This window comes from Crocuta crocuta, unplaced genomic scaffold, assembly GCF_008692635.1.
Source record: "Crocuta crocuta isolate KB4526 unplaced genomic scaffold, BGI_CrCroc_1.0 scaffold95, whole genome shotgun sequence".
Classification (NCBI taxonomy): domain Eukaryota; kingdom Metazoa; phylum Chordata; class Mammalia; order Carnivora; family Hyaenidae; genus Crocuta; species Crocuta crocuta.
In genome coordinates, this window is record NW_027530971.1 from 13,564,923 (window position 1) to 13,590,720 (window position 25,798).

The 25,798-nt window shown below is 41.7% G+C and overlaps 1 protein-coding gene across 2 annotated transcripts; it reads right to left on the reverse strand.

Annotated features, from left to right (window-relative positions):
- Positions 1–684: 684 nt before the first annotated feature.
- On the reverse strand, positions 685–25,160 carry FBXW2 (F-box and WD repeat domain containing 2). Of its 2 annotated transcripts, XM_077769944.1 has the most exons (8): positions 25,055–25,160; positions 24,844–24,952; positions 19,860–20,369; positions 11,272–11,466; positions 9,051–9,184; positions 6,722–6,808; positions 5,457–5,626; positions 685–1,351 (listed from the first exon to the last, which is right to left on the reverse strand). In XM_077769944.1, exons 3-8 carry the CDS (start codon positions 20,347–20,349, stop codon positions 1,063–1,065), a joined length of 1,365 nt encoding a protein of 454 aa, XP_077626070.1. In that variant the 5' UTR covers positions 20,350–20,369; positions 24,844–24,952; positions 25,055–25,160; the 3' UTR covers positions 685–1,062. The 2 variants fall into 2 exon arrangements, with proteins under 2 accessions (XP_077626070.1, XP_077626071.1); XM_077769945.1 differs by lacking the exons at positions 24,844–24,952; positions 25,055–25,160 and adding an exon at positions 24,566–24,810 and having other exon boundaries at positions 19,860–20,277.
- Between the last annotated feature and the right edge of the window lie 638 nt (positions 25,161–25,798).

Consider the following 25,798-nt stretch of genomic DNA (forward strand, 5'->3'; position numbering starts at 1 on the left):
CCAATTGCTAACATCTAGCTAACATCCAATCTGCCAACATCCAAATGCTAACATTCTAGGGAATTTGTTGTATTCTCTACATTTCCCCTGGGTCCATCTGATTTCCTTATAGATAACTCTGCCAGTGATTTCATTTAAATATTATCTTCATCCCAAAAGAAACAATGAATCAGACAAAACTGAAATATCAACTTTTGCCCACACTTCAGTAGATGCAGGACCAAAACCTTAGAAATTCACTTTGCTTAACACCTGGCTATACAGACAGGGAAAACGGGGCCCAGGGAAGTGATGCACCGAGGTGGCAGGGTACCTAGGTAACAGAGCCAGTCTTCAACCGGCCAGCTCAGTGCTCTTTCTACTGTACCAGTCACCTCCGTGCACTCACCCAGGCGGTAGGGGACCAATGACCAGCTTGCTTCACAGGGAAACAAAAACCACAGAACTCCCTTACATCTCAGACATGGCCAACCTTAACTCTGCCAAGTACTAGGGTTTAGAATGTGTTGATGTGCCCTGGAAGACAGAGCTTCTTCAGAACTGGCATGTGGTGGAGAGTTCATGAATGTCACAGGACTCGGCGGTCTCTGTAACTCTGGCTATTATAAAAGCTAAGCCCCATGTGAGAGAAGTTGCTGGAACAGCATCATAGCACCTTTGCTTCAACTTCAAACGAAAAAAAGGCGATGGTAAAAAGCTTTAATAATAGACTGTGTTTTTATAGGCAACCAATTAGCAGATTAATGAACCATTTAACTTTCTTTACTTAAAACCAACATTCAAGAAAGATGAACCCAAAACACTCCCTCTTATACTGACCAACATAACTAAGTACAAATGAAGTCAATGGCGTACCCCACTAGCATGCTGCGCTGTGTCGATAAAACGAGCCCTCCCCCGCCCCGAGCGCTGGCCCCTGGAAACACGGATAAATGATTGTGCACTGCGCCATGATACCATTAGGTGAGAACTTTGGTTCATGCAGTCGGCTGCCACAGAGGTTGCACTGAAAACCCGCAGCCCCGGCACCCAAAGTCAGTCAGTGGTGGTAAGCTCGTGGTGTCAGCCGTGCTCCTTCCACAACACCAGGTGAATACTGTGGTCAGGCATGCTGGTGGCAAAGACCAAGCCCGTGTCATTGTGCCCATCCAGTCCATTGAGCCAGGATGCTTCGCCCGCCAGGAAACTGGAGCCTCTCTTTGACTTCCTGTACTCTGGCAGAGGCCAGCGGCTAATCAGGCTCTCTGTCCGCAAGTCCATGATATACAGGTAGCGGTTGTCAAACAGCAGGGCAAAGATATCTCCAAAGCCAAGCAAGGCCAAGTTTGCTATCTCAGGAGTCTTGATGACCCTACAAAGACGAGAGTTAGGAAACATGAACCAGAAGGCAACTTTACTTCCGTTTCTGCCACTGTAATCTTTTCTGGAGACATTTAAAACCAATATAAAATTCAAGAAAATTTAGAGAGTTAAATGAAAGCTTTCGATAAAAATGGAAAAGACAAAAAGCTGAGCTTAAAATAGGGGAAGGGGAAGAACCCTTCACAGTGACATGATCATAGCGGCACGTAAGGGAAGAGTATCTCATGGCCACTTCTGAAAGCACGAGATGCCCACCCAGGCTGGAAAAGATCTTACAGATTATCTCACTTAACATCTCATTTCCAAGATGTGAAAACTTAACGTCCAGCCGGGGTCCATACTGTGGCTAAGGATTACCAGAGAGAACTAGACTCCAAGACCCCACTTGTACCACTAGGTAAAAAAGATGGATTCACCAAACCCTAGAACACTGGCCTGTGGGAGCCTCCTGAAGCCTGGAACAAAGACTGGAAACCAGGTGGCTCCAGTGTTACTTGACTTGGCAGGGAGCCAACTCTAAACCCAACAGAGGCAAGAATAAAGGTGCTCCTAAATAATCCAGAAACACTAACAACAGATGCCCCGGCAGTTGTTAGGGAAGACTGGGGGTGTGGGGAGGGCACCCCTCACCTTCCCCAAACACTGACGACAAAAGCACAGAATAGGAGCAGTGCAGCCAGACAGCAGCAGAAAGGAGCACAAAAACACAGTCTCTGTGGCCTGCACACTTAGCGAGGCAAAAGACTGACAAGAAAAGTCAACGTCCTCTTTGAAGGCACTAAAAGAGCTGTGAGAGAAGGATGTGAAAATCCTGCTCTGGGACAATGTGGGGGCCCCTGTGAGAGGCCGGGTTAACTTGCATTTTAACAAGGACACTGCCAACTAGTGTGTGTCCAAGCGCTCAGCCAGAATGGGCAGGGCCTGGCAAGTGGGACAAAGAAGGGACACGTGAAGGAAGTCAGCTGAGGGGGAGAAACACAGTGGGGGGACAGGGAGACTATACATGATAGTCCCACGTACATACGAAGCGATGTGTGCGGATGTGGGAGGCCAGACATCACGAGCTCTGGAAGAGGGAACTCGGGTTCAAGCAGATTTCAGCGGACATCAGGAAGGGAGCGGGTAAGTGAGTAGGGAGAAGACCTATTCCTCACACCCAACCTGTCCGAATCTGAACTGTGGGCTAGGCCCGTCTCTCCTCCTTACCTCCTTGCTTGCTCTTTCACCCAGTTGCTCAAGCAAGGAATCACGGCAACCATCCAACTCCCTACCTTATTCAAGGNAATCTAACACTTCCTAGCAGCAAACTAAAGTGTAGTTATTACTCAAAGCTAGTGTATCTGAATAACAAAAACTAACACAGCTTTCTTCTGGGACCCTGGACTCTCTTTAAGCCATTCTAAATAAAAGAAATACAGACATGAGAAAGGTAAATGTGCAATCAAATTAAAACCTTTAGAGATTCTAAGCATTATTCCACCTTACCTTTGCATCCCACCTATCCAAATTTTAAAGCAAAACAAAAACAATATTAAACTGTAATAAAGACAAGATGATTCTCATGCTGACTACTTGGATTTTTGCAAAGTATCACTCTTTAAAAAGTTCTTTCCCTCTGGCTTGCTGGTACCTTAAGCATATGCCTACTAGATGACGCCGGATGGATGGATGGACGGACGGATGGACAGACAGAAGGATGGACAGATGCAGGACTAGGGTGAGTTACGAGATGTTAGTCAAGGCCCATACCTTCTCTTGGCATCAGTTTCCCCACCTATGAAATGAAAAGCTTAAAGTTTTCTAGGGTCTATTCCAGTCTTTTTTTCTCAAAGCATAATTATCAATCATTTCTAGAAATGATTCTGACAGCTTGGAAACCAAATTGGTTAGAATTGCTGCTCTGATTCCAGAAGATATAAAAGGAGTTATTTATAACTGTATGACCAGAGACAAAGCCTGACAAAGTACGATTAGCTAGCATGACAGATCTCATACAAGCTGCCCCCAAACAGTCGTGCATAAAAACACTGATGAGAATGTTCAATTTTCTATACTACTCCAAGCCAGCACTTCCTGCCGTGCTGTGGAACACTAATTCTGTGGGCCCTTAATAGGTGTTCCTCAAAAAAAAGGGCTTTGTATACAATGAGTGTGAGGTACAGTAGGCTAAACAAATTCAAACAGGCTTCTTTATGTAGGGCTTCTCAGGGCTATTAGTAATAAAGATCTGCCAGGTCTCATACTTGGTCCTTGTTACAGATATTCCATTTAATCTTCACTTTATAGGTCAGGAAACTGAGGCACGGGAAGATTAAGAAACTTACATAAAATCATCCAGCTCATAGGAGAGGACACCAGATTTTAAACCAAGGCTTATCATCAAAGTAAGTTCTCTTCATCACCATATACCACTGGCTTCCATCAGCCTCCAGTATGCTTACAACTACCATCAATCTCCAAGAAGGGTCTAAGGTATGCAGTGAATCACAAAATTATCTTGTCTATGGATCTTTCCTTATTTCTCTGAAGAGAAATCCTACAAATTCCAATTTTCTCTAAATACCTCCATCTTTCTACTACTCAATAGGCCATTTAATCCCTCAATACAGAATTTCACTGACCAGGGAGTAGAACTTAAATTATCAGAGCTAAACATGCAGATGGCCAATGGACACATGAAAAGATGTTCAACATCATTCATCTTCAGGAAAATGCAAATCAAAATCACAGTGAGATATCACCTCACACCTGTCAGAAGGGCTAAAACCAAATACAGAAGATAAAACAAGTGTGGTCAGGGATGTGGAGAAAAAGGAACCCTCGTGCACTGCTGGTGGGAATGCAAAACTGGTGGGGCTGCTGTGGAAAACAATACAGAGGTTCCTCAAAAGGTTAAAAACAACTACCATATGATGCAGCAACTGCACTACTAGGTATTTACTCAAAGAATACAAAAATACTAATTCAAAGGGGTTCATGAACTCTTATGTTTACTGCAGCATTATTTACAAGAGCCATATTACAGAAGCATTAAGTGTCCATTGATAAAATGGATAAAGATGTGGTGTGTGTGGGTATACACATATATATCTAAATCTATATCTCTCTCTATATATATGAATATTTTTCAGTCATAAAAAAGAATCAAATTTTGGCACACCCAGGTGGCTCAGTCGGTTAATCGTCCTACTCTTGATACGGACCCAGGTCCTGATCTTTGGTTGTGAAATCAAGCCCCATTTTGGGCCCCTGTGCTGAGCATGGAGACTGCTTGGGATTCTCTCTCTCTCCCCCCCCTTCCCCAATCACTCTCTCTCTCAAAATAAACTTAAAAAAAAAAAAAAATGAAATCTTGTCATTTGCAGCTACACAGATGGAGCTATCGAGTATAATCCTAAATCAGAGAAAAACAAATATATGATTTCACCCACATGTGGACTTTAACAAACAGAACAAATGAGCAAAGGAAAAAGAAAAGAGAGAGCGCGAGAGAGACAAACCAAGAAACAGATACTTCAGTACTGAGAACAAACTGATGGTTACCGGAAGGAAGGTGGGTGAAGGGATGGGGAAACAGGTGATGGGGACTAAGCAGTGCACTTGTTCTCATGCGCCCTGGGTGTTGCATGGAGGTGCTATAACACTGTGTGGTAACTGTCCTAGAGTTAAGATAAGAAGCTTAATTTAAAAATCGTTATTTTACTAAATACACCTTATCTGTCTAAAACCTTACAAAATATATTTAAAAAAAATATTAGAACCAGAGACCTGAAAGATCTTTATACCCAAGCCTTTTATTTTCCAGAAAAGCATGGTAAACTCTGAAAGGGGGAAGTAACACAGTAAGGCAAGGGATTAGAACCTACATCTTTGAGGTTCTAGCATGAAACTCTAATTCTTGCCTATTTAGTATTTTTATGTGTGCGATTTTCAGTATATAACCCTGTTTATAACTGATGTAGTAAACATTTCCCAAACCAAGCTACTGAATGGTTTATACAAGTATTTAGTCTTGACTTTACTATCAAACCACAACAAACAAACAAACAAACGAGAAAAGACTGTCAGAGGCTAAAGTCTCAAGGAAGCATTACCTGAGAATATCATAACTGGCAAAGTCCCACTGGTAGAGACCCAGCGCTGAACTACAAACAATGTATTTGCCATCAAAATGAAGTCTTGGCTGCAGGCAGATACTCCTATCCTCAGAGACAGACAGTGTCTTCAAGCACTTGCAGTTAATTTCTCTCCCAATTGGCCAAATCTACAGATAAAAGAAAATTAGACAACATGACAAATCACATCACCATAGACAAGCTTACGCGTAAACAATGTGGCCTATGGTTGCTGAAGCCAGCTATACAGTGAAGTAGATGAGCAAGAGCACAGGTTTTATAGTGGAGAGGCACGGGTCCTAGCTCTGCTGCTGCCTATATGTACTGTGTAACCTTGGCTAAAATCCTTAACCTCTCTGAACCTCAGTTCCCACAATGAAGATGCCCACCACATGAAACAATTTTTAAAATGCAGTAAGAATGTATACAAGAGCGCTCTGTAAACTTTTTGTAAACTGTTTTTATTATTATACAAGTAAATCTTGGGACGCCTGGGTGGCTCAGTTGGTTAAGCAACCGACTTCAGCTCAGGTCATGATCTCACTGATTGTGGGTTTGAGCCCCGCGTCGGGCTCTGTGCTGACAGCTAGCTCAAGAGCCTGGAGCCTGCTTCCGATTCTATGTCTCCCTCTCTCTCTGACCCTCCCCTGCTTATGCTGTCTCTGTCTCTCGGAAGTAAATAAAACATTAAAAAAAATTTAACAAGTAAATCTTTGTTTTTATAGCGTAGATCTAAGAATTGAAGTGGGTACAAGATGTGTCTTTTTTTTTTTAAGTTTATTTGAGAGAGAGAGAGACAGCGAGAGAGAGAGAAAGAGCACAAGTTGGGGAGGGGCAGAGAGAAGAGACAGGATCACAAGTAGGCTCCGTGGTAGGCCACACCACCAGCACAGAGCCCAATGTGGGGCCGGGCCCCACAAACTGTGAGATGACGACCTGAGATGAGATCAAGAGTCAGATGCTCAAATGACTGAGCCACTCAGGCAGCCTGAGATGTGTCTTAAAAAAACAGAATATGAAGATACATTTCTGTGGTTCTTTTTTCTTTATTTACAAATCAGGGTTAGAAACAGCCTTGTACATAGAAATAATGAATAATTCTCTTTCCAATGGGTTGAAGATGGCTTATAGTAAGACATTCCTGCTTCCCTTTAAATATTCCCCTTGTGCTACGCCACTTTAATTTTCTTATATTTGCCAGTTTTTCCTTGATGAGGCAAATTAATGGAGGGGAAAAAACCTACCTTGATCTCATATTTGTCCGCACTTAAGAGTATGTAGTCTCCAGGGCTGTGCAAAAGAGACTTGACTTTACACTTTTGCAAAACCACCTAGAAATATAAACATTCATGTTACAGAAAGTTCCTTTTTAAACTATTTCTGGATTACTTTTTTAAACATTAAAATATGAAAAAGAGCCTGAAATGAGATGGTACGCTAGAGTAGCTATGTTGTAACTCTATGACCAAGTTAGCTTCTAGTTAGTACAGCCAGATTCTCTATATTGTTAGCAGGATCTAAAATCGTCTAATGATGGCAGCATTTAATTTCTGCTTTAGTCTAGAAGCAAACATTTGGAATGATTTTAAAAAGTTGTAAAAGATGACCTCATAGAAAGTGTGAGAACAGGAAAGAAAACTGCCCGTAGACCTAGAAGTAGTTACGAATGGTCTGTTTTCATGAGCATGTGCACTGTACGGGAAAAAGCACTGGACCTAGGATCAGAATCTGCCATATACTGACTCTGCAACCTTGGACAAAACCATCTGGCACCTTTGTTTCTCATCTTTAAAAACAGGGGATGAGGCATTTATTAGATGTCAGAATTGCAATGAAAATGAAATAGAACGATTAAATGAGGAGGAGAATGAGATAAGAGCGAGCCATCCATCAGCACTTGGCATAGTCTGTAAACACTTAGGTGCCAGTTATTTTGGTAATAAGTCAGCACAAAGTGAGGAGGTGGCCAGGCTTGGTTGTTCTGAAGCCCGGGTCGCAGACTCAAATGAAACGGACAGACCTACTAACTGCAGGCACCATGCTGGTTTGTCCCGTGTCAGGCCCTGAAGGGAGGAGTGACTTGTCTATAACAACACAGTCAGCATCCTGGCCCCAACTCCAGTGTTTTTAACACAACACCAAACTGTCTTATGTAACTTTTCCATTGAAATATTCACTGTGTCCAATACAGAACTGTGGTAAAAGATATGGAACATAAAATGTACTATCTCAACCATTTTAAGTGTACAGTTCAGTGATGTTATTGACCTTCTAACAAACTACTCTCCCTCCCCAGCTCCACCTATTTCAGGAAAACACATTCACCCACCCGATCTGAAACCCACTGGACATCAGATTCTTTTTCTTTGTTCCCCAGGAGTCGGTACGTTCAGTTGGCTGTACCTTACAGGCATAGCCTCCATGTGTGCTCTTCTCTTTCTGAGCCACCTGGATCCAAGCCACAGGTATCTTTTGCTTAGATTATTGCAAATGTCTAACTGACCCCATTATGTCCACTGAGCCCGACCCTAATCCACTGTTCATCAGTGGTTATTTTCTCCTTGCTCAGAACGGCCAACTGCTTCTCACTATGTGTAAGACATCCACAATCCTTAACGTGGTTGGCACACACAATGGCCCCCTCTCCACACCACCCCCAGCACAGCTCCAGTGGCCTTCACGTCATCAAACGGTCTGGGTTCTCTCCTGCCCCAGGGCCTGGGCATACCCTGCGCACACTGACACACTCCACTACCCTGTACGCAGCTACCTCCAATTTCTTCCTATTTTGTCCCTTCTCGAAAAGCTCTCCCCTGAATGAACTTAATTAGATACCTTCTAGTCTTTCTCACAGAACACTGCACTTTTTCCTTCAGAGCACTTAACACAATTTGTAATTATGTATTTATTTGTGAAATTACTATTTAGTAACTCTTTCTCTTACTGGGCTAATGTCTGTATCAAGCCTGGGTCTGCTGTGCTCACTCCTGTACTCTCCACCCCACACAGAAATGCTCGGTGAGCTCTGGAGAAGTGTTTCTGCACGACATTTCCATGATTAATATTGCATTTGATCCTCAGAGCCGTCTTTTTTTTGAAAACGAGAAAACCCCACAATATTCTTTTAAGGACTTTGTACAGTTTTTCTTCATTCCACTCCTTGCAGTTATTATTTTTTTAATGAAAATTGCTTTTCTGATAAAAAAAGAAATCATCTTATCCTAAAGGGAAAAAAGCACCCATAATTCCAAATAACCACCTTTAACATTTTGGTGCATAAACATATTTATTCAGAAACTGTTACTATATTCTATAGTTTTTATTGTGACCTGTTTTATTTGGTCCCTTTACCCACCAAATATATTGTCAGTATTTTTCCATGTCATAAGTCATTCATTTGTTAAACTATTTACTGAGTGTCTTCCACTGGTTGGTCACTGTCGAAGGCCATCATGCTTTGTGGGTGCATCTGCTCCGCCTCACGGCTTCCCTACCACTTACAAGGCAATCCTCTACCCCAGCCCCAGCTCCTTCACCCCTTCACAGTCTCATGACAAGGAGATTTCTTCTTACCTTGGTGACCCATTCCGTGTGCCCGGTGAGTGTGTTCAGGCATGTCCCAGCAGATAAAGCCCATACTTTCACAGTGAAGTCTGCGGAGCCACTCACCAAGATATCCAGTTCATCATTGTAGTCAACGCTAAACACTAGCATATATAACACACAAAGTTAAAACATGCCCCTGAGGGTCTTTTATAATAGAGTTCAAATAACGTTCATTCTCCCTAGCTGCTCAACTATATAATTTCTCAACCACAGTTACTATAAGAACAGTGCCACTCAGTTAAGAATTTTATAAAAAATATATCCAGTTCAAAATTCTTATTATTATAGCTTATTATTCTAAGGACGGAAGGTCCCTGGAGTAGCGCAATCTTTTATACTTATGCTAGCTTTAAAGTGAGAGGTAAAACCAGTACTGGAGGTAATGGCATTTCCTTCCACTCAGGACCGCCTGCCTGATACGACACAAAACCAATCCAGCTTATGCAGGGAAAACAGGAACAGAAGTGGCCCTACTTAGATGTGTACTATTCGTTGCAGGAGACTCGATGTCAAGAATCATACCCATAATCAAGAAAACAATACCCCTAATCAAGAAAAGCCAGTGTAGTGAGAAAAACAAAACACACACAAGTATCTCAAAGGTCAGACTAAACCATTCTCTCAAACTGTTTAAATTTCTTCACAGGTATACCCTGTGTACCCCCAGCACCTAAAACAGTGCCTGAGTAGAGCAAGGACTCAAAACATTTGTTTTTAAATGCCTGCCAAACTCTAAATGAACAACTGGGGAACCAGAGATGAAGGGCTTTTCCTTAAGGAACTCAGTCTAAGGGAGGGGTGAAGGAGGAAGTCCAAAAAAATTAAACGTTTACCTCTTGCTAGGGAAACACCAAGGAGAATGACTAACTCTGCCCAGGGGTATCAGGGAAGACTTCAGGGAAGAGGCGGTATTGGAGATGGGCCCTGAAGGATGAGTAGAGTTTATCAAGAAAAGAAGAATATTGCAGGTAGAGGGAACAGCAAAGGCAGGGAGTTATGGAAAAGCCACAGCAATGTGCAGGGAACAGTAATGAAATTTTTTAGAGCAAGGTTCTTGAGGTTGATCACCTGGAAGTCAACGTACATGTTGACACTATCAAACAGTATACTCAATTTAGTAAGTTCCATGCTAAATCACAGATCTTCCAATATTAATTTCTATAATAAACAAGTGGTAACAAATAAGCAGACTGAGGAAAATGTGTAAGATGACCAACAAAATGGGGAAAAAGTGGTTTTCAGCAGTAAAGCAGCTAGGTTCACTTTGAAGTATTACTCAGCACCAGACACAATGCAAAGAACTGGGGACGTAAGGAAGAACAAGACAGGCAGGAGCCCTGCCTGCCGGCAGCACCGCCGGTGGAGAAGCAGACTCCCACACTTATTTGTATGAGGAGTGTGAGGACAAGATACAGGTTACCGGGAATGCTGTTCAGGGAGTCCAAGCAGACTGCTCATAAAATGTGATGCTTGAGAGCATAGACTGTGACTCTCCAGGGCTAGCGTAGTGGGTAACGGGGGAAGGACGAAGGGGCTGCTGCACCAGAGGCTGGGAAACAGCCCAACATGATCTCTGCACAAACTCCAAGATCAATAGAGCTGGAAGCTCCGGTCTCGAGGCTATATTCAAATGACCAGTTTCTGCACACCAGGCCACTACACATTAGGAAATATTCGGGTATCTGTTTCCTTCATCTTCCCTCCAGGCACTGGTTTGTTTTAATCAATTGGCAACCAAACTCCAAGTCAATGTAAAAATGTGTCGATCACACAATCTGAGAACCATCATCACTCCAAAGGATGGTGAGCCCTGATTCGGCGAATAAAGTAGACTGAATTTACAAGTGTAGCACTTACTCAATTTGGAAGTATGGACGCTGTTAAAAGTAAAATGGACTGATTGTTCAACAGGGTATAAGTGAAATAGGTACAGAGAACGGCCTCCTCCCAGCATGAGGGTACAAAGGAGAGTTTCGAAATGGGCCAAGGGAAAGCAAAAGTCAGGAAAAAAATCCAAATAAGGGTACCTTAAATAAAGGGATTAACTGCTGTTATTGAGAAACAGAGGAGGGAAAGGTAGTTAATTTTAATTAAGTTAAAAAACAAAAATTAAACAAAAAAGGGGTCATATTCTTGGCTCCTGGTTTTACGGAATGAACTGTAGAAACCCCTGAAAAAGGCAACCCACCCGCCCCTGTGTGCCCCCGGAAGTGCTGGGTCCTGGCTCCGGAACTCCATTCCCAGCAGGCCACAGTGTTGTCAAAGGAGCCTGTCACAAGCTTCTGCTCATCAAATTTCACTGCTGCACAAGTGTGGGTCTGGATGCCATAAACACACTGTCCTGTGCTCACATCCCACAGTTTTGCAGACAAGTCATCTGACCCTTCAAGAGAAAAACAGGGAAGTTAGTAAGAAAACAAACACTAAGGAAGGAAAATCAATCCCCAAACCATGGTATTCTTCAAGCAGAACCTCACAGTCCCCTCCTCTAAGCATTCCCACTTCACAGCTGAGAAAAGCAAAGCACGGAGAGGGTAATGCAACTCATTCAGGGTCACCGAAATGGTGTTAACAGCACGGGGTCAGAATGCAAGCTTTTGGTTTAGTCTATTTCCCCTAACTTTCCAGCTCATAGAGGAGTGCCAGACTAAAGCATCCATTGGCGCTTCTACTTGTAAAATTTCACAATCTTTGACCATCATGAGCTTTCTGATTTGAGCTTGAAATGAAGGATATCACCTGTGACTACATGTATACATTTGCATACCTATCTATGACCTAACACCCCAAACAAATAAAGAATGCTGAACAGTTAAGCTGCCTGCTGGAACAAGTTTTACTCTATGGGTAGTCAAAGATAAGCCTCAGATCACTCAGATCACAGGTTAACTTCTGCAAAGGCTGACTGCTAATTCTTTGAGCCATCGTGAAATGTGCAGAGCAACTTCTAAGAAAACCATGGATAAATCATCCCCAGGCATTCACAACTCAACACTGAGCTTGTAAGCCCCTTAAAATTCTGTACAAAAAAGTAGGTTTTATTTCTGTGTCTGATGAAAATATACCAATCATTGTAATTCAGGATTAGCTTTAATTATGTTTAAAGGTATAATGACTCAATCACTCTCACAATTTACCTTTATAATAAAAAAGTAATAAGAATTGACAAAGACATTTTGAGGACACAACAAATACAGTCAACTATGACAAGGACACACTATGCAGGAAAGCACCAAATAACTGGTTTTGGAAAGGATGAAATGACTAAGTCAAGTTGGCCACAATTATGCCTTTAAGGATTGGTAAAAAGCCACTGTTCCAGACAATGGAAAACTAGTTACCACTTATGAAAGAGGTAGAGCATGAATTTCAACTTGAACAAACCCTAGGAGAACACACTAAAATGAAGACTGTATCTGTTGTCACTCCATTATTTAGAGACTCACTTTCTTCTCTATAAAATAAGGAGTAGGAATTGGTTAGTGGTTCTCAATGGTCATATGAGACACGAGAATCATCTGGGGAGGAGCACTGGGTTGGCTCTACTGGTAAAGCGGGTGACTCTTGAACTCAGGGCTGTAGGTTCAAGCCCCACATGGGGGTAGAGATTACTTAAAAATAAAATCTTTGGAAGGAAAAAAAGGATTACCTGGGGAGGTTCATCAAAACACCCATGCAGGGCCCTAGCTTCAGAGATTCTTATTTAGAAACTGTGACGTGGAGCCTGATCATTTTAAAAGTTTGCCAAGTGATTCTCATGCATCAGAAATATTTTGAAAGCCAATGATGTAGAATAGCACTCTAATAGAAACATAATACAAACCACGGATGTAACTTACATACGTAATTAAAAATTTTCTATTGTTTACTTTAAAAAGTAAAAACAATTTAATACAAATTTCATTAGCTCAATATATCAAAAAGATTATTAGTGAAATATTTTACATTCTGAGTCTGAAACCTACTGAGGATTTCCCATTTCACACCTCTGTCTGGACTAGCCACATCTCAAGAGCTCAAAGTCTTATGGGGCCAGTGGCTATTATACTGGACAATGTGTCTAGATAATCTGAACTGTACATTTAAAAAATGGTTAAAATGATACATCTAGGTGTTTCTTAAATATGCCTTAGGAAATGGCATGATTGGCTCCTCAAGCTAGTGTATATTGTACCACAATTTGTTAAAAAAAAAAAGGGAGAGATTATCCTAATTTTTAAATAAATTTATAGAGGAAAATATTGGGCCACTCAGTTTTACCCCCTAGTGAAGCATCAGAGAACAGTAAGTTGATTTCAGTTCCATTTTCTAGTGGTACAAGTCTACTCTTAACCACTAAGCCTTTAGGATCCATTGTTCTCTACTCCTTTTTAGTTTTATTTCACCCTTTCCTATGAATTCCTGTGTGCTGCAGTGAGAAGTCCACCGTGTTTTCAAGGAGGTCATCAGCGATGCAGCCTAAAGACGAAAGGGGAGTAAATAAATGTAGACTGTTTTTCATTATATGAAAGAAAAAAAAAGCCCTTTCAATTCAGAAGAGGATGAAAACAGTACTTTGATATAAAAAAATTCCAGGGGTGGGTATATAACAAAGATAAGCAGAAAACTGAGCTGTAACTCAAATGGAATAAACTATCGTATCAAGCAAAGCTTAAATATTTAACTGGTAGCATCAGATCTCAGCTCTCGACTGCCTCTTGGAGGCATTTGACTCTAATGACCAACTGAACAAACTGGCCAGTGCCTCTTTAACACGGGTAATTTTCCTTGCCCTTCTTGAAACTCTTCATCACCATTGTGCTTCTTTACCTCTTCCCTCTCTATGTTCTTCAAGGGCCCATCCTAGGCTCTATTCTTTTTCCTCTCCATCTCCTTTTAAAATGTCACTATCATAGCCATCGCTGTAGTGTCACTAACTCCTCAGCCTTTTGCTCTCGCCCTAAGCTACTCCCCAAAGCTCTGATGCTGCATTTCCAGACCCTTGTGGGAATCTCCACTCATATCCAAATGCATTAAAGTTCATCCCAGGAATTTGACAATAAACTATTTGTAAAAAAAAAAAAAAAAAAAAGACTGAAAGCACACAAAGCACTAAAATGCCATACAACACAATTTATTATGTTACATTTTAAGAAATTTCAAGGCAGATTAAAAATGACATTAGAACAACAACAACAAAAAAATAAAGTTCATCCCAGAAGAACCTGGGTGGCTCAGTCAGTTAAGCATCTGACTCAATTTCAGCTCAGGTCATGATCTCACTCGCGGTTCCTGAGTTTGAGCCTCACATCACGCTCTGCATTGACAGTGCGGAGCCTGCTTGGAATTCCCTGTCTCCCTCTCTCTGAGCCCCATCGCTTGTAGTCTCTCAAAATTAAATTAACTTTAGAAAATATAAAGAAAAATTTTCATTCCAAATTGAACTCCCTCCACCCTCTCAAATTTATTCCTTCATTTCCTATTCTTCTTACCAGTAGTACTACCTCTCCAGGAATTCCAGCCAGAAATCTCAGCCATTTTTGAAACTGCCCCTTTCCTCGCCACATACTCAATCCATCGCTAAATTTTGTTAATTCCATTTCAACGGCTGCTCTTCCATGTAACTGCTCCTTTAAAAGAATCTCTACCCTTCAGGCGCCAGGGTGGCTCAATGGGTTAAGCATCTGACTTCAGCTCAGGTCATGATCTTGTAGTTTAGGAGTTCAAGTCCTGCTTCAGGCTCTCTGCTGTCAGCACAAAGACTGCTTCAGATCCTCTGCCTCCCTTTCTCTCTGACCCTGACCCACTTGTGGGCACACTCCCTCTCTCTCAAAAATAAATAAACCGTGGGGTGCCTGGGTGGCTCAGTCAGTTGAATGTCCGACTTCAGCTCAGGTCATGATCTTGCAGTTCCTGAGTTCAATCCCCTCATCAGGCTCTGTGCTGACAACTCAAAGCCTGGAGCCTGCTTCAGATTCTGNACTGCGACATCATGACCTGAGCTGACATCTGATGCTTAACCGACTGAGCCACCCAGGCGCCCCAAGTGTCTGACTCTTGATCTCAGCCCATGTCTTGGTCTCAGGGTTGTGAGTTCANGTCTCTCTGTGCTCCTTCCCCGCTCATGCTCAGTCTCTCTCAAAAGTAAACATGAAAAAAGTTGTTTAATTAAAAAATTTTTCAATAAATAAATAAACCTTAAGGAAAAAAGAAAAAACCTCTATGCTTACTATCCTAAATCAAGATCTATCTACTTTTACCTAAAATGCAACATGTTAATACTTTAATTTAGAAATTCTAGTTTGTCTATGTCAGAGGGTCTCCATATAAGTACTATCATCCTCCAAGGGAAGATGGGAAGATTTTAGAAATTTGTAGGGATGGTTTCAAGTGTCACAATGATTTCGGGGGGGGAGGGGGCAGAGGTCATTACTAGCCTCACTGGGCAAAGACCAGAAATGCCAGACATCCTGCAGTGTTTGGGACAGTGCACAAAACGAACTGTCTTGTATTCTGCATGACTTCTTAAAGGCTCTGCCTGATTGCCTGATATTTATAAGTGAAAAGCTTATTTTTCGTTGTCTGAGTCTTGGACCTGTTTTACAAAGCACAGAGTTTACTCTGAATTTTCTGTGAGTGTAACTACCAGGTAGACTGAGGAAAAATGTACTTTGCTTTGTTGGAGGCTTTTCACCACTTGAGACCACATCACTGATGGTACAAATACAACACTGTGCTATTTATAACTGCCATGTTCATGACGACAGTATACACACAGGTAAAAATATCTGATTACTCTACCATCTTCTAGCACAGCTGTGCTTGAACACAACACATTTAATGTGCATTATTTTAAATTACCGTCTTCTTATTTCTCCTCTGGATCAGAGTTTAGGTATATATTGATTTTTTTTTTTGAAATATGTGTATGTACAGGTTAAGTTATTGCTATGAATTTCACTTCAAGGTAAGAGAACATCGTAAAATATGTTTCAAAAAGAGGACCTGGGGTCTGAAAGAAATAAGAAACACTGGTCTACCTGGAGCAGAATGCTCTGGTCCTGGCCCTTTTTCTGCTCAGAAATTTTTCAAGGTTTTTTCTTATTGCTTAAAGAAAGCTGTCCAGGGCCGCCTGGGTGGCTTAGTCGGTTAAGCGTCCGACTTTCGCTTAGGTCATGATCTCGCGGTTCGTGGGTTCGAGCCCCGCGTCAGGCTCTGAGCCGGCAGTCAGCACAGAGCCTGGAGCCTGTTTCAGTCTGTGACTCCCTCTCTCTCTGACCCTCCCCTGCTCACGCTTTCTCTCTCTCTCCTAGAAATAAATAAAACATTAAAAAAAAAAAAAAAAGAAAGAAAGCTGTCCAAACTCATATTCCCAATATTTAAGGTTTTTACAATGCAGCTCAAGCCAATTCTTCAGCTTATAGTCTAAGAATCTTTTATGGAGTCCTTAATTATATCCTGAGTTCAGATAAAAAGAATTTTTCTTTTCCTCTTACATGCTCCATGCTTAGCCCTTTCCATACCTTTGCTAATGCTGATCTTCCTACAGGAAAGCGCTTATTCTCCTCTAAAATCTACCCATTCTCCAAGATCCAATATAAACACTGCTCAATTTTGCAAATGGAAGACACCACTCCTTCCTCTGAACAACTGAATTTTTTCCTCATACAATTCAACTATATCATTTGACCACATCTCTTTTATAGCTGTTGTTCTTCTTATTCAACTATAAGCCAAATGCACAGGTTAAATATGACCCAACCACAACATTTAAAAAATGTGAATACTTAAAAATCAGTAGACTAAAAAAAAAAAAATCAGAATATTGCACACAAAAATCTAGATTTGGGACTTCTCTTAAAATCAGACCTGACCACCATGAGCCTAAATCCCACATGGCACTAATTCACTACCGTGGAGCCACAACTACCTGTCTAGAAGGGCAAGTGTTCTCTCGTTAGCATAGTCTACAGGGAGACTTTTACTTAATCAGGTTTCCTTCCTGACTCCAGTGTGTTTATTTTCTGAGCAAATTATTATTCTAATTCATCCATATATGCCCTCACATTGTCTTTCACATAGTATTTTCTAAATATCTACTGAGCAGCACAAGGCAAAACAAGTTCCTTTCTTACCATTTCAGAACTCAGCAGAAGGATACACACCTCTCTGGTAACAGCATGAAACAAAGGTATGTATAATTCCATAACAAATACTTCTCTCATTAGTTATAGTCCCAGGGATGCAGCTATTAGAAAAATTTATGCTTTTGGATCATTTTCAATAGACAGAGCTTAATTTTCAATACACAAATGATGACTTTAATCAGAATAAAAAATACAAAATATAGACCCACCTAGAGAATAACCTTAAAATGCAGGGTTGGGTCCACAGTTATTGCAGATATTAACCTTCCGGGTAGTTAAAGAATTCAGTGAATGTGTCCATTCACTTCTGCTCCAAGTTAACTGAAGTTTTACTGCATTTCAAAAGTAAAGTTTGATGAGAATTTGTTTTTTTAAAAAAAGCTAGATGTGGTTCTGAAAATGAGGCAACTGCCAGTATTTGGCTAAGTGTGAATGAGGACAAAGCTCAAAGGCAACACTGCATCTTAGCCTTTAAAACTACCTGCCATTGATCATTAGGCGAAAAGGACACAGAGAAGCCACCACCCCAATTGGGAAAGCACATCAAATATAAAAGAATAGATGATACTGTTCCAATAATCGGGCTTATAGGACAGGGAATAATGTTAAGCATGGAGTAACTTTAGGATGATAAACAATACCAAGAAATGCCTTAAATTTAATGTTTATTTTAAAAAACTGGCAAAGTGTCCAGCATTTCAGAAAAACATATCAGCATATGAGAAAATGTAAATCCTTGAGACACCATACATCTAAGAATGTTAGAACTGGCAGAACTCTGAGGGAGAAGCAGGTTATTTAAAACTTTGCTGTAGCCATGGCACCAATTCAATCTCTCTGGAAAAGACAGTAAGAGAAGCTTTAAAATCATTTATATTTCTGGATCTGTAATTCTACTTTACCTTATTTATTAGGGTTTTGCCCCAAATAAATAATTCAAGGGGGAGAAAAAGCAAACAAAAATTTTCATAAGTATTTCATAGAAATATTCTGAATTCATAGAAACAACCTGAATATGCACTAATATTGAATTGGCTACATAATAATGATATATTTACTCAAGGGAACAGAATATGCTACTAAAAAAAAGCAACTATAGGGGCGCCTGGATGGCTCAGTGGTTTAAGCATCCGACTCTTGATTTTGACTCAGGTCATGATCTCATAGTTCGTGAGTTTGAGCCCGCACTGGGCTCTGTACTGATAGTGCAGAGCTTGCTTCCGATTTTGTCTCTCTCTCTTTCTGTCCCTCCCCTGCTTGTTTTCTTTCTCTCTCTAACAATAAATAAACTAAAAAAAAAAGATTTTTAAAGGCAACTATGTACTTTAGTAATACTCAAATGCTTATTAGAAATTATCCTGGATGAAAAAAGAACACCAAGGATCCCTAAATATTACATACAATGGAAGTGAAAAGGCAATAGGATCATTGATAAGACTGCCTGAAATCATTCTAGACATTGCTTAAGAATTATTTACAATGCCCGTCAAAATGCATTGGCTAAAACATTGTGCACTGATTAGATGTAGAAACATAAACCATTATAATTAGAAGAACCACAAAATTCCAAATTTTAAAGATTATATTTGTTACATTGTTCCTTAACTGCTTAGGACTAAAATATCCAACTGTCTTTGTTTCCATGCCCAAACTCTTAAATTCTAATTCTTCTTAGGACCACAGGAATTTCAGCAAGAAAGAAATGCCTCCCTTCCCATATTTTACAGATAAGGAAACAAACATAGAGAGGTTAAGTAAAATTTTTCCAAGATGATCTAACTATTTGCTAAGTCTAGACATCATCTTTTCCATGGGTTTTCCTCAAAAATCATTGCTGATAGAAAAAAAAAAGTTTAACCAACATGGAAAACTATACATGGAAGGAAAAAGCACTGGAAAAATTAGTTACAGCTTTCTGATTCACATCACATTTAAAGAATGTCTGGGGGCGTCTGGGTGGCTCAGCTGGTTAAGTGTCTGACTTTCTTTTTTTTTTAATTTTTTAATGTTTATTTATTCTTTTTTACACTTATTTTATTACTGAGAGACAAAGAGAGACAGAGTATGAGCTTGGGGAGGGGCAGAAAAAGGGAGAGACACAGAATCCCGAAGCAGGCTCCAGGCTCTGAGCTGTCAGCACAGAGCCCGACACAGGGCTCAAACTCATGGAACTGCGACATCATGACCTGAGCTGACATCTGATGCTTAACCGACTGAGCCACCCAGGCGCCCCAAGTGTCTGACTCTTGATCTCAGCCCATGTCTTGGTCTCAGGGTTGTGAGTTCAAGCCCTGCATTGAGCTCCATGCTGGGCACGGAGCCTACTTAAAAAGGAAAAAGGAAAAAGGAAAAAGGGAAGGGAAGGGGAGGGGAGGGGAGGGAAGGAGAAGGGGAAGGGGAAGGGGAAAGGAAAGGAAAGGTCTGGAGTCTTCTTCTCATAAAATTCTATAAAAATGATTTGTCTCCTAGAGGGAAAGAGGATAAAGAGACGTAAAACTACTCAGGGATGGAGGGAGGGGGAAATGCCACTACAGATACCTCATATAATTAACACTTGCCATCCTCAAGCCTAAGGAATAGTCTGTTCTGTTTCTCAGGTTATACCCTACGAAACGCACAACCACAACAAAACAGCTCCAGAATCTCTTACCTGTACAGAGAAGTCCATCTTTGTAGTAAAGTGCATACACTCTGGCACTGTGTCCGATTAATGACGAGGTCTCAAAGGCTTCATGGTCCTCCAGTTGCTTCATTCTCAAAATAGCCTTCAAATAAACCTTCTTCCAGTGCAAAGCGTCCTGAACAGAATCATCTATCTGCCAGCCCAAATTTTTACACGCAGTCTGCCACACCTCTGTACAGGCACTTATCACCTTATTCCACTGTTTAGAGACGAGGCAGCATGTGAGTAAAGTCTGAGGATCGAGCCATTTTAACAAATAAAAACTGAGCTCCAGGGGAAGGAGTTTGAGGAAGTCCCGCTTGAGGAGAGTCTCCAGGTTATTGGAGAGATGCCTGAGCTGGACTGCCCCACTCAGACTAATCAGGTGATCCAGAGTTTCATTTTTCTGCAAGTCCGTCAGAGAAAGAAATGTAACAGAAATGTTATCAAGCCATGTCTCAAAGTCCTTTCTCTCCATAAGGTTATGGAAAAATTTACCTGTGGCACATCAAAATATTGTATTAGTTCTGTTCAAAAAGACCGTTCAAGCAAGACTGCTAACAAATAAAAATTAGTGTAAAAAAACTTGGCATTACAACTTTATGTTTAGTTACTACATTACAAATTTACAGTTAATACACTGTATTTGAAAATCTTCCATGCATACGAAAGAAAATATATCTAAGAAAACATACTTTACTGAATCATGATCTCTGAAATATAAATCAGTGACATTTATGTTGTTGTGACTTGCTCCTTTTGAAGTCTAGCACATGCTACATGCATCTTCACAGTAAAAGATTTACAGAGCATTCATTATAAAAAAATAGTTTATTCTATACACTTCTCTCCCCTCCCCCATCAAAACCATCATAACACTATTTCCTTAATACACTCTATTTAGGCACTAAAATCACAAAACTAACCACCAGCATGTGACAACTAGAAGGCAGTGGCAATCAGAAGGCAAGTCTCTTGAGCAGTAACCGGAGACATTAGTTACCATGCTAGGCACAGCCTGACCTGTTACCAAAATCACAGAACTGACTACTGGCTTTTCAATAAATGTTCAGGCAAAAAAGGTCTGGGGCAGAAAAACAGGCAGATGTAATATGTTATGTGGCTCAGGTATTCTGGTTCTTCTACCTCCTTTATGCCATGGCCTGTTAGGACAAGAATTACCAAAGGCCTTATGTAGCCTTACATCATTTTTATAAGCCTCATATGATCTGGTGACAACTCTTAACCATGTGTCCCAGAGAGCAAAGAGGGTCAAGGAAGCTTGCACAAGTAAGTAATCCTAATGCTTCCAAAACACCCAGGTAGCATCATCTCTACTTTGTAGAGGAGGAAGTTACCACTCAGAGAAGGTAAGTAATTTGCCTACAGTCAACAGAGCTTTTAAAAGAGCATCAGAAGAGCCTGGAAGTTAGTGCTCTCTCCATCAGTACTCTTTCAACCACACTGAACTGTCTCTCTCTGACCACAGCTACAACCAGGAGAATCACAACCCGGTCATAAAATCTGGGGGCACTGTACCTATTTGATTATACCACCATCCTTTAAAAGAATGACACATTGCTCCAGGACTAACTGGAACAAAAAGAAACCTTTACAAGTATACAGCATTACATATTGTGTCAAGGTGTCAACCCACTTTTAAGAACAGGGAATAAACTAACAAAAAGGGAAAAAATACAGCAATCAGTAAAAATCATCTTTCCCAAGTTTGGCTATATGTTGATACATGTTAGTGATGGATGATGGATACATGGAGGTTTTTTATTCTCTTAACTACATTCTATTTAAACATTTCCATAATTAAAAAACAAATCTTTCCTTCTAATATGATCACTTAGTTTCCCACCGGATTGCCATATTAATTTTAAAAATTAATATCCAAATTAATGTGGAAGAGGAAAATAAATTTCTTCCTATATGTCACCTAGATGAGGTCTACATCAAAAGCCAGGTCTCATCTTCCAACTTGGTTCATGTAAGGTCAATAAAAGTCCTTTTCACTAATTTCCCAGTATCAAATTTGGCAAGAATGTTATCGGACAAAAAACAAAACAAAACAAAACAAAAAAAACAGTAAAAGCAACCAAACTTTCCAATCACATCATCTACTATCTAATAATTGTAGTTTTTGGAACAGTGAATGGACTTCAAAGTAATCTGGAATCCTCAGGGTTTGGGCTCAGCAGAATTTATTAGTTTAAGGGTTTACCTGTCAGCCAAAAAATAATCAGTTCACCAAAAGTTTAATCAACAACACAAGTTAACATGCCTCCTCCTTCTGAATCCAAACAACCTTCTATCTGTAACATTTCCAGAAATTTTTTACTTGAAAAAAAAAAATCACAGCAAGGCAAAAAAAAAAAAAAAAAGTGTCCTCATTTCTGTGGACACTTATAAAATGTCACAATAGCTAAGTAATTAATACTGGCCAATTAAAACCGCACACCAAAACATGTGCCCAGGAAATCATTTTCTACAGTGAAAAAGCCTGGGGGGCTTCCTCTATCACACCTACACCCACACACACGCGAACAGCCACACATCCACCATAGAAACGTTTGCACTATGTAAGCTGAACTCTTATTTAAATGACCGCACGGCAAATTTATAATACCCATGAAAACATTATCAGGTTCCCACCATTAAAAAAAACTAAGACACATCTTACAGCATGCCAAGTTAATGGAGTCATGACGCCAAAGAAGATTATGGGACACACTTTCCAGCGAGCACCTTTAAAAAACCCAGCTGTTTCTGAGATTCATATATTCTCTTAACCCAAAATAAGAATTTTTCCTCAACTCTGCACTATTAAAAAAATACCAGTCTTTAATTTTCTAATTAAAACAACAACAACTAAAAACAACGGACTTCGGAGGTAACTTTCTTAAGGTCACAGGTCTAAAATGAACTCTTTTAGGGAGCCTCTAGGAATATCACGTAAGGGCAGCACAAGCCCCCAGGGCAAAACTTCAGGAAGCGGGATTTCAATTAAACATGAGGAGGAGATTTTATTTTACTTTACTTTATCTTATTTTATTTTAAGTAGGCTTCACGCCCAGCGCAGAGCCTAAGGAGAGGCTTGAACTCACAACCCTGAGATTAAGACCTACGCTTGAGATCAAGAGTCAGACACGTTGCTGGCTGAGCCACTCAGGCTCCCCCTTAGGAGGAACTTTTAAATCATCAGGCGCTTTCCAATAATGTAGGGGCTGCCTCCAGAATGGTGAGCTTCCCATTACTGGGAATGTCAAGGACAGTTAGAAACAGAGGCAGAATGAGGCAGATGAAAATGCTTCGAAGTCAGTGGAGTCTTTTCAGTGATGTAGCCACTTCCTGTGTGATCACGGGCATCTGTGACCAACTTCTAAACGGCAGTTCTATCTGTAAAATGGAAGCTATCACTCACTTTGAGGGTTGTGAAACCCCAAAACTGGGCAGGGATGGTGCTTTTGTTAGTTTTATTACAATGAATACCTGCCAGGAAAGCTTATAGCAGCCCCAAGGCTGGAAAAGACGGGACTCCTAACAACCCTTTCAACCCTATGATCCTTATCATAAACTTTCCCTTAAATTGGCTTAAAATACTTGGAAGAAAAACTCAAGGGCTCAAACTTACTGGGGTTTGATTTTATAATTAAGGGCAGTTATTGACTTGAGGCTAGAATTCCCTGCTAGGTGCATTTTTGTCTCTACCCACACTCCATGCTGTCTTGCCCCCCCCCCCCCCCCCCTNTAACAATCACAAAGCTCTGAAGTGGGTGTGATGAAGACTCCTAAATTGGAAGCCGGGAGGCCAGGGTTTGGTCTCTGGTTCTACCATTAACTCCCTATGTTCCCTCTGGCAACTCTCATATTTGTTCACGGAAAGTATCAGTACTACTGCCCTTAACTAATAAATGAGGAAATTTATGGCCCAAGAAGTGGAGTGACTTTCCCAGGGTCCCACGGGAAGTAGCAGCTCAACACCTTACCCAGCCCCCAGCCCCCCACCATCACAAACAAAACAAAACCTATACCCCCAGGTCTTCTCAGAGATTCTGGATAAAACATCACACATACGTGTTCCTCTCTTCCACCAGGACCTGGCCTAGTTTAAGAATGAAAACAAGACATCTGCTGTCCCTAGTTTCTTATCAAGCATAATCAGCCGTTACAGTGCAGAGGTTTTGAAAACGTGTATCTAGATTTATACACTTACACACGCCTAAGAGATCTCTGGAACATTCAAGAAGCTGGTAACACTGGCTGCCTCCAGAGAAAACTGGAGAGCTGAGGAATACGCAAGAGGAGCCCTTCTTTTAATTTACAACCATGTGAAGGCACTCACTATTTCTTTAAAACCCGCCTTTCGTTTTAAGACGAATAAAAACAGCTCTGAAAGAATACAAAGTCTTTATCAAACACAGGCTCTGCGACACCACTTGTTGCTGAGTGACCCTGGGGGAAATCACTTCACCTATGTCAAGTCCAGCCTTTCGCCTGTAAAATGCAACCACGGAACAGCAATCCTTGCAAGGGTTTCCGTGAGGATTAAACCGGATAACGCACGTCAAGCATTTAGCACAGTACCCTACCCTCGGTAAGCCTCCAAGAAACGCCAGTTACTATTATTACTGAGCATGAACGCGGTTATTTGAAGATCAAGCGCCCCCCACCACCCGCATACACACCTGTTTCCATGGCATACCCACAACCAGGGCGCAGTCCCTCACAGTCACACAGCGCTCTGTACTTCATAAACACCTCTGCACACTTCATCATCTTTCAAAGTCATGGCAGCCCTGGGACATCATTGTGAACTCATTTCGCGGCTAAGGAAGCTGAGAACTAAGAGGCAGTAACTCCGAGACTCAATTTTCCCATCTCTAAAATCAACTCCAGATCCCTTCAGCCCGTTCGTCGCTCCCAGGTCCCCTGCTCCCAGAGTCGCGTTCCGCGCAGCACTGACCTGAGCGAGCGCCCCGGGGCCCGGGACCTCGCGCCGGGCTCGCACCGACTAGGCGCGCTCGGGCCGCCAGAGCCTCGCAGCGGCCGGGTCCGCTCCGCAGCCATGGCGCCTGCAGGGAGAGAAAGACAAACGGCCCGACGCGCCGCTGGTCAGCAGAGGCGCGGGCGCCCGTGAACCCCCTCCCCGGCCCGGCCCCGCCTCACATACAGACCTGGACCAGCGGCCGCCGCTCGGGGTCTGCAACCTCACAGGGGAGCGGCTTCCGGTGCTGCCTGCGTCATCTCCGCGCGTCCCTCCGCCCGCGGCGCCCGGCGGACGCGGGTGCACTTCCGGCCCCGGCCTAGAGGGGGAAGCGGGCGGGCGGAGGAGAGCGCCGAGGGAGCAGGAGCATGCGCACTATGGCTCAGACCTGTGGCGCTTAGTCCTCCGCTGATTTCCGTGCGGGTTGTCGGAATTTGTCCCGCGCCTTTATGTCCTTCATCAGATCTGACCTTGCGCTAACTGTGTGGTGCATTTTCTTATCCTCACTTTACAGAGGAGAGGCAGGAAAATTTCAGAGACATGTCCAAAGTGAAACAACCCATTGAGCTACCTATCATACATGTCCCAAACTGTCCTAGGAGATAGGGTTAGTGAGTAAAAAGTACAAAAATACCCGACCGCCTGGGACTCCTAACCTAGCGGGGGAGGCCGGCAAATAAACAACTAAGCAAGGCATGGTTTGAGTCTTAGCAAGTGCTAATGAGAAAAATAAGGCAAGTTAAGGGGATTGGTAAGCGAAAGAACAGAGTCAGGTGATCTAGGTTCAAATCCCAGTCTTACGCTCCGGCTATGCCTCTGGCCTACTTACTTACCCTCTCTGGATTTATTTTCCTCTTCTGCGTAGCAGTTATAGTACTTCCTCGTGTGATCTTTTTGAGGACTGAAAGATGACGCATGTATCTTTAAGCATCAA

Coding starts and splice junctions, on each gene's coding strand:
- FBXW2 (XM_077769944.1), bottom strand. CDS start 20,349: ATGGAGAGAAAGGACTTTGAGACATGGCTTGATAACATTTCTGTTACA. Junction 11,467..19,859: donor AGATGGACTTCTCTGTACAG/GTAAGAGATTCT, acceptor TTTCTCTTGAAG/GGTCAGATGACTTGTCTGCA. Junction 5,627..6,721: donor CGGACAAATATGAGATCAAG/GTAGGTTTTTTC, acceptor TTTTATCTGTAG/ATTTGGCCAATTGGGAGAGA.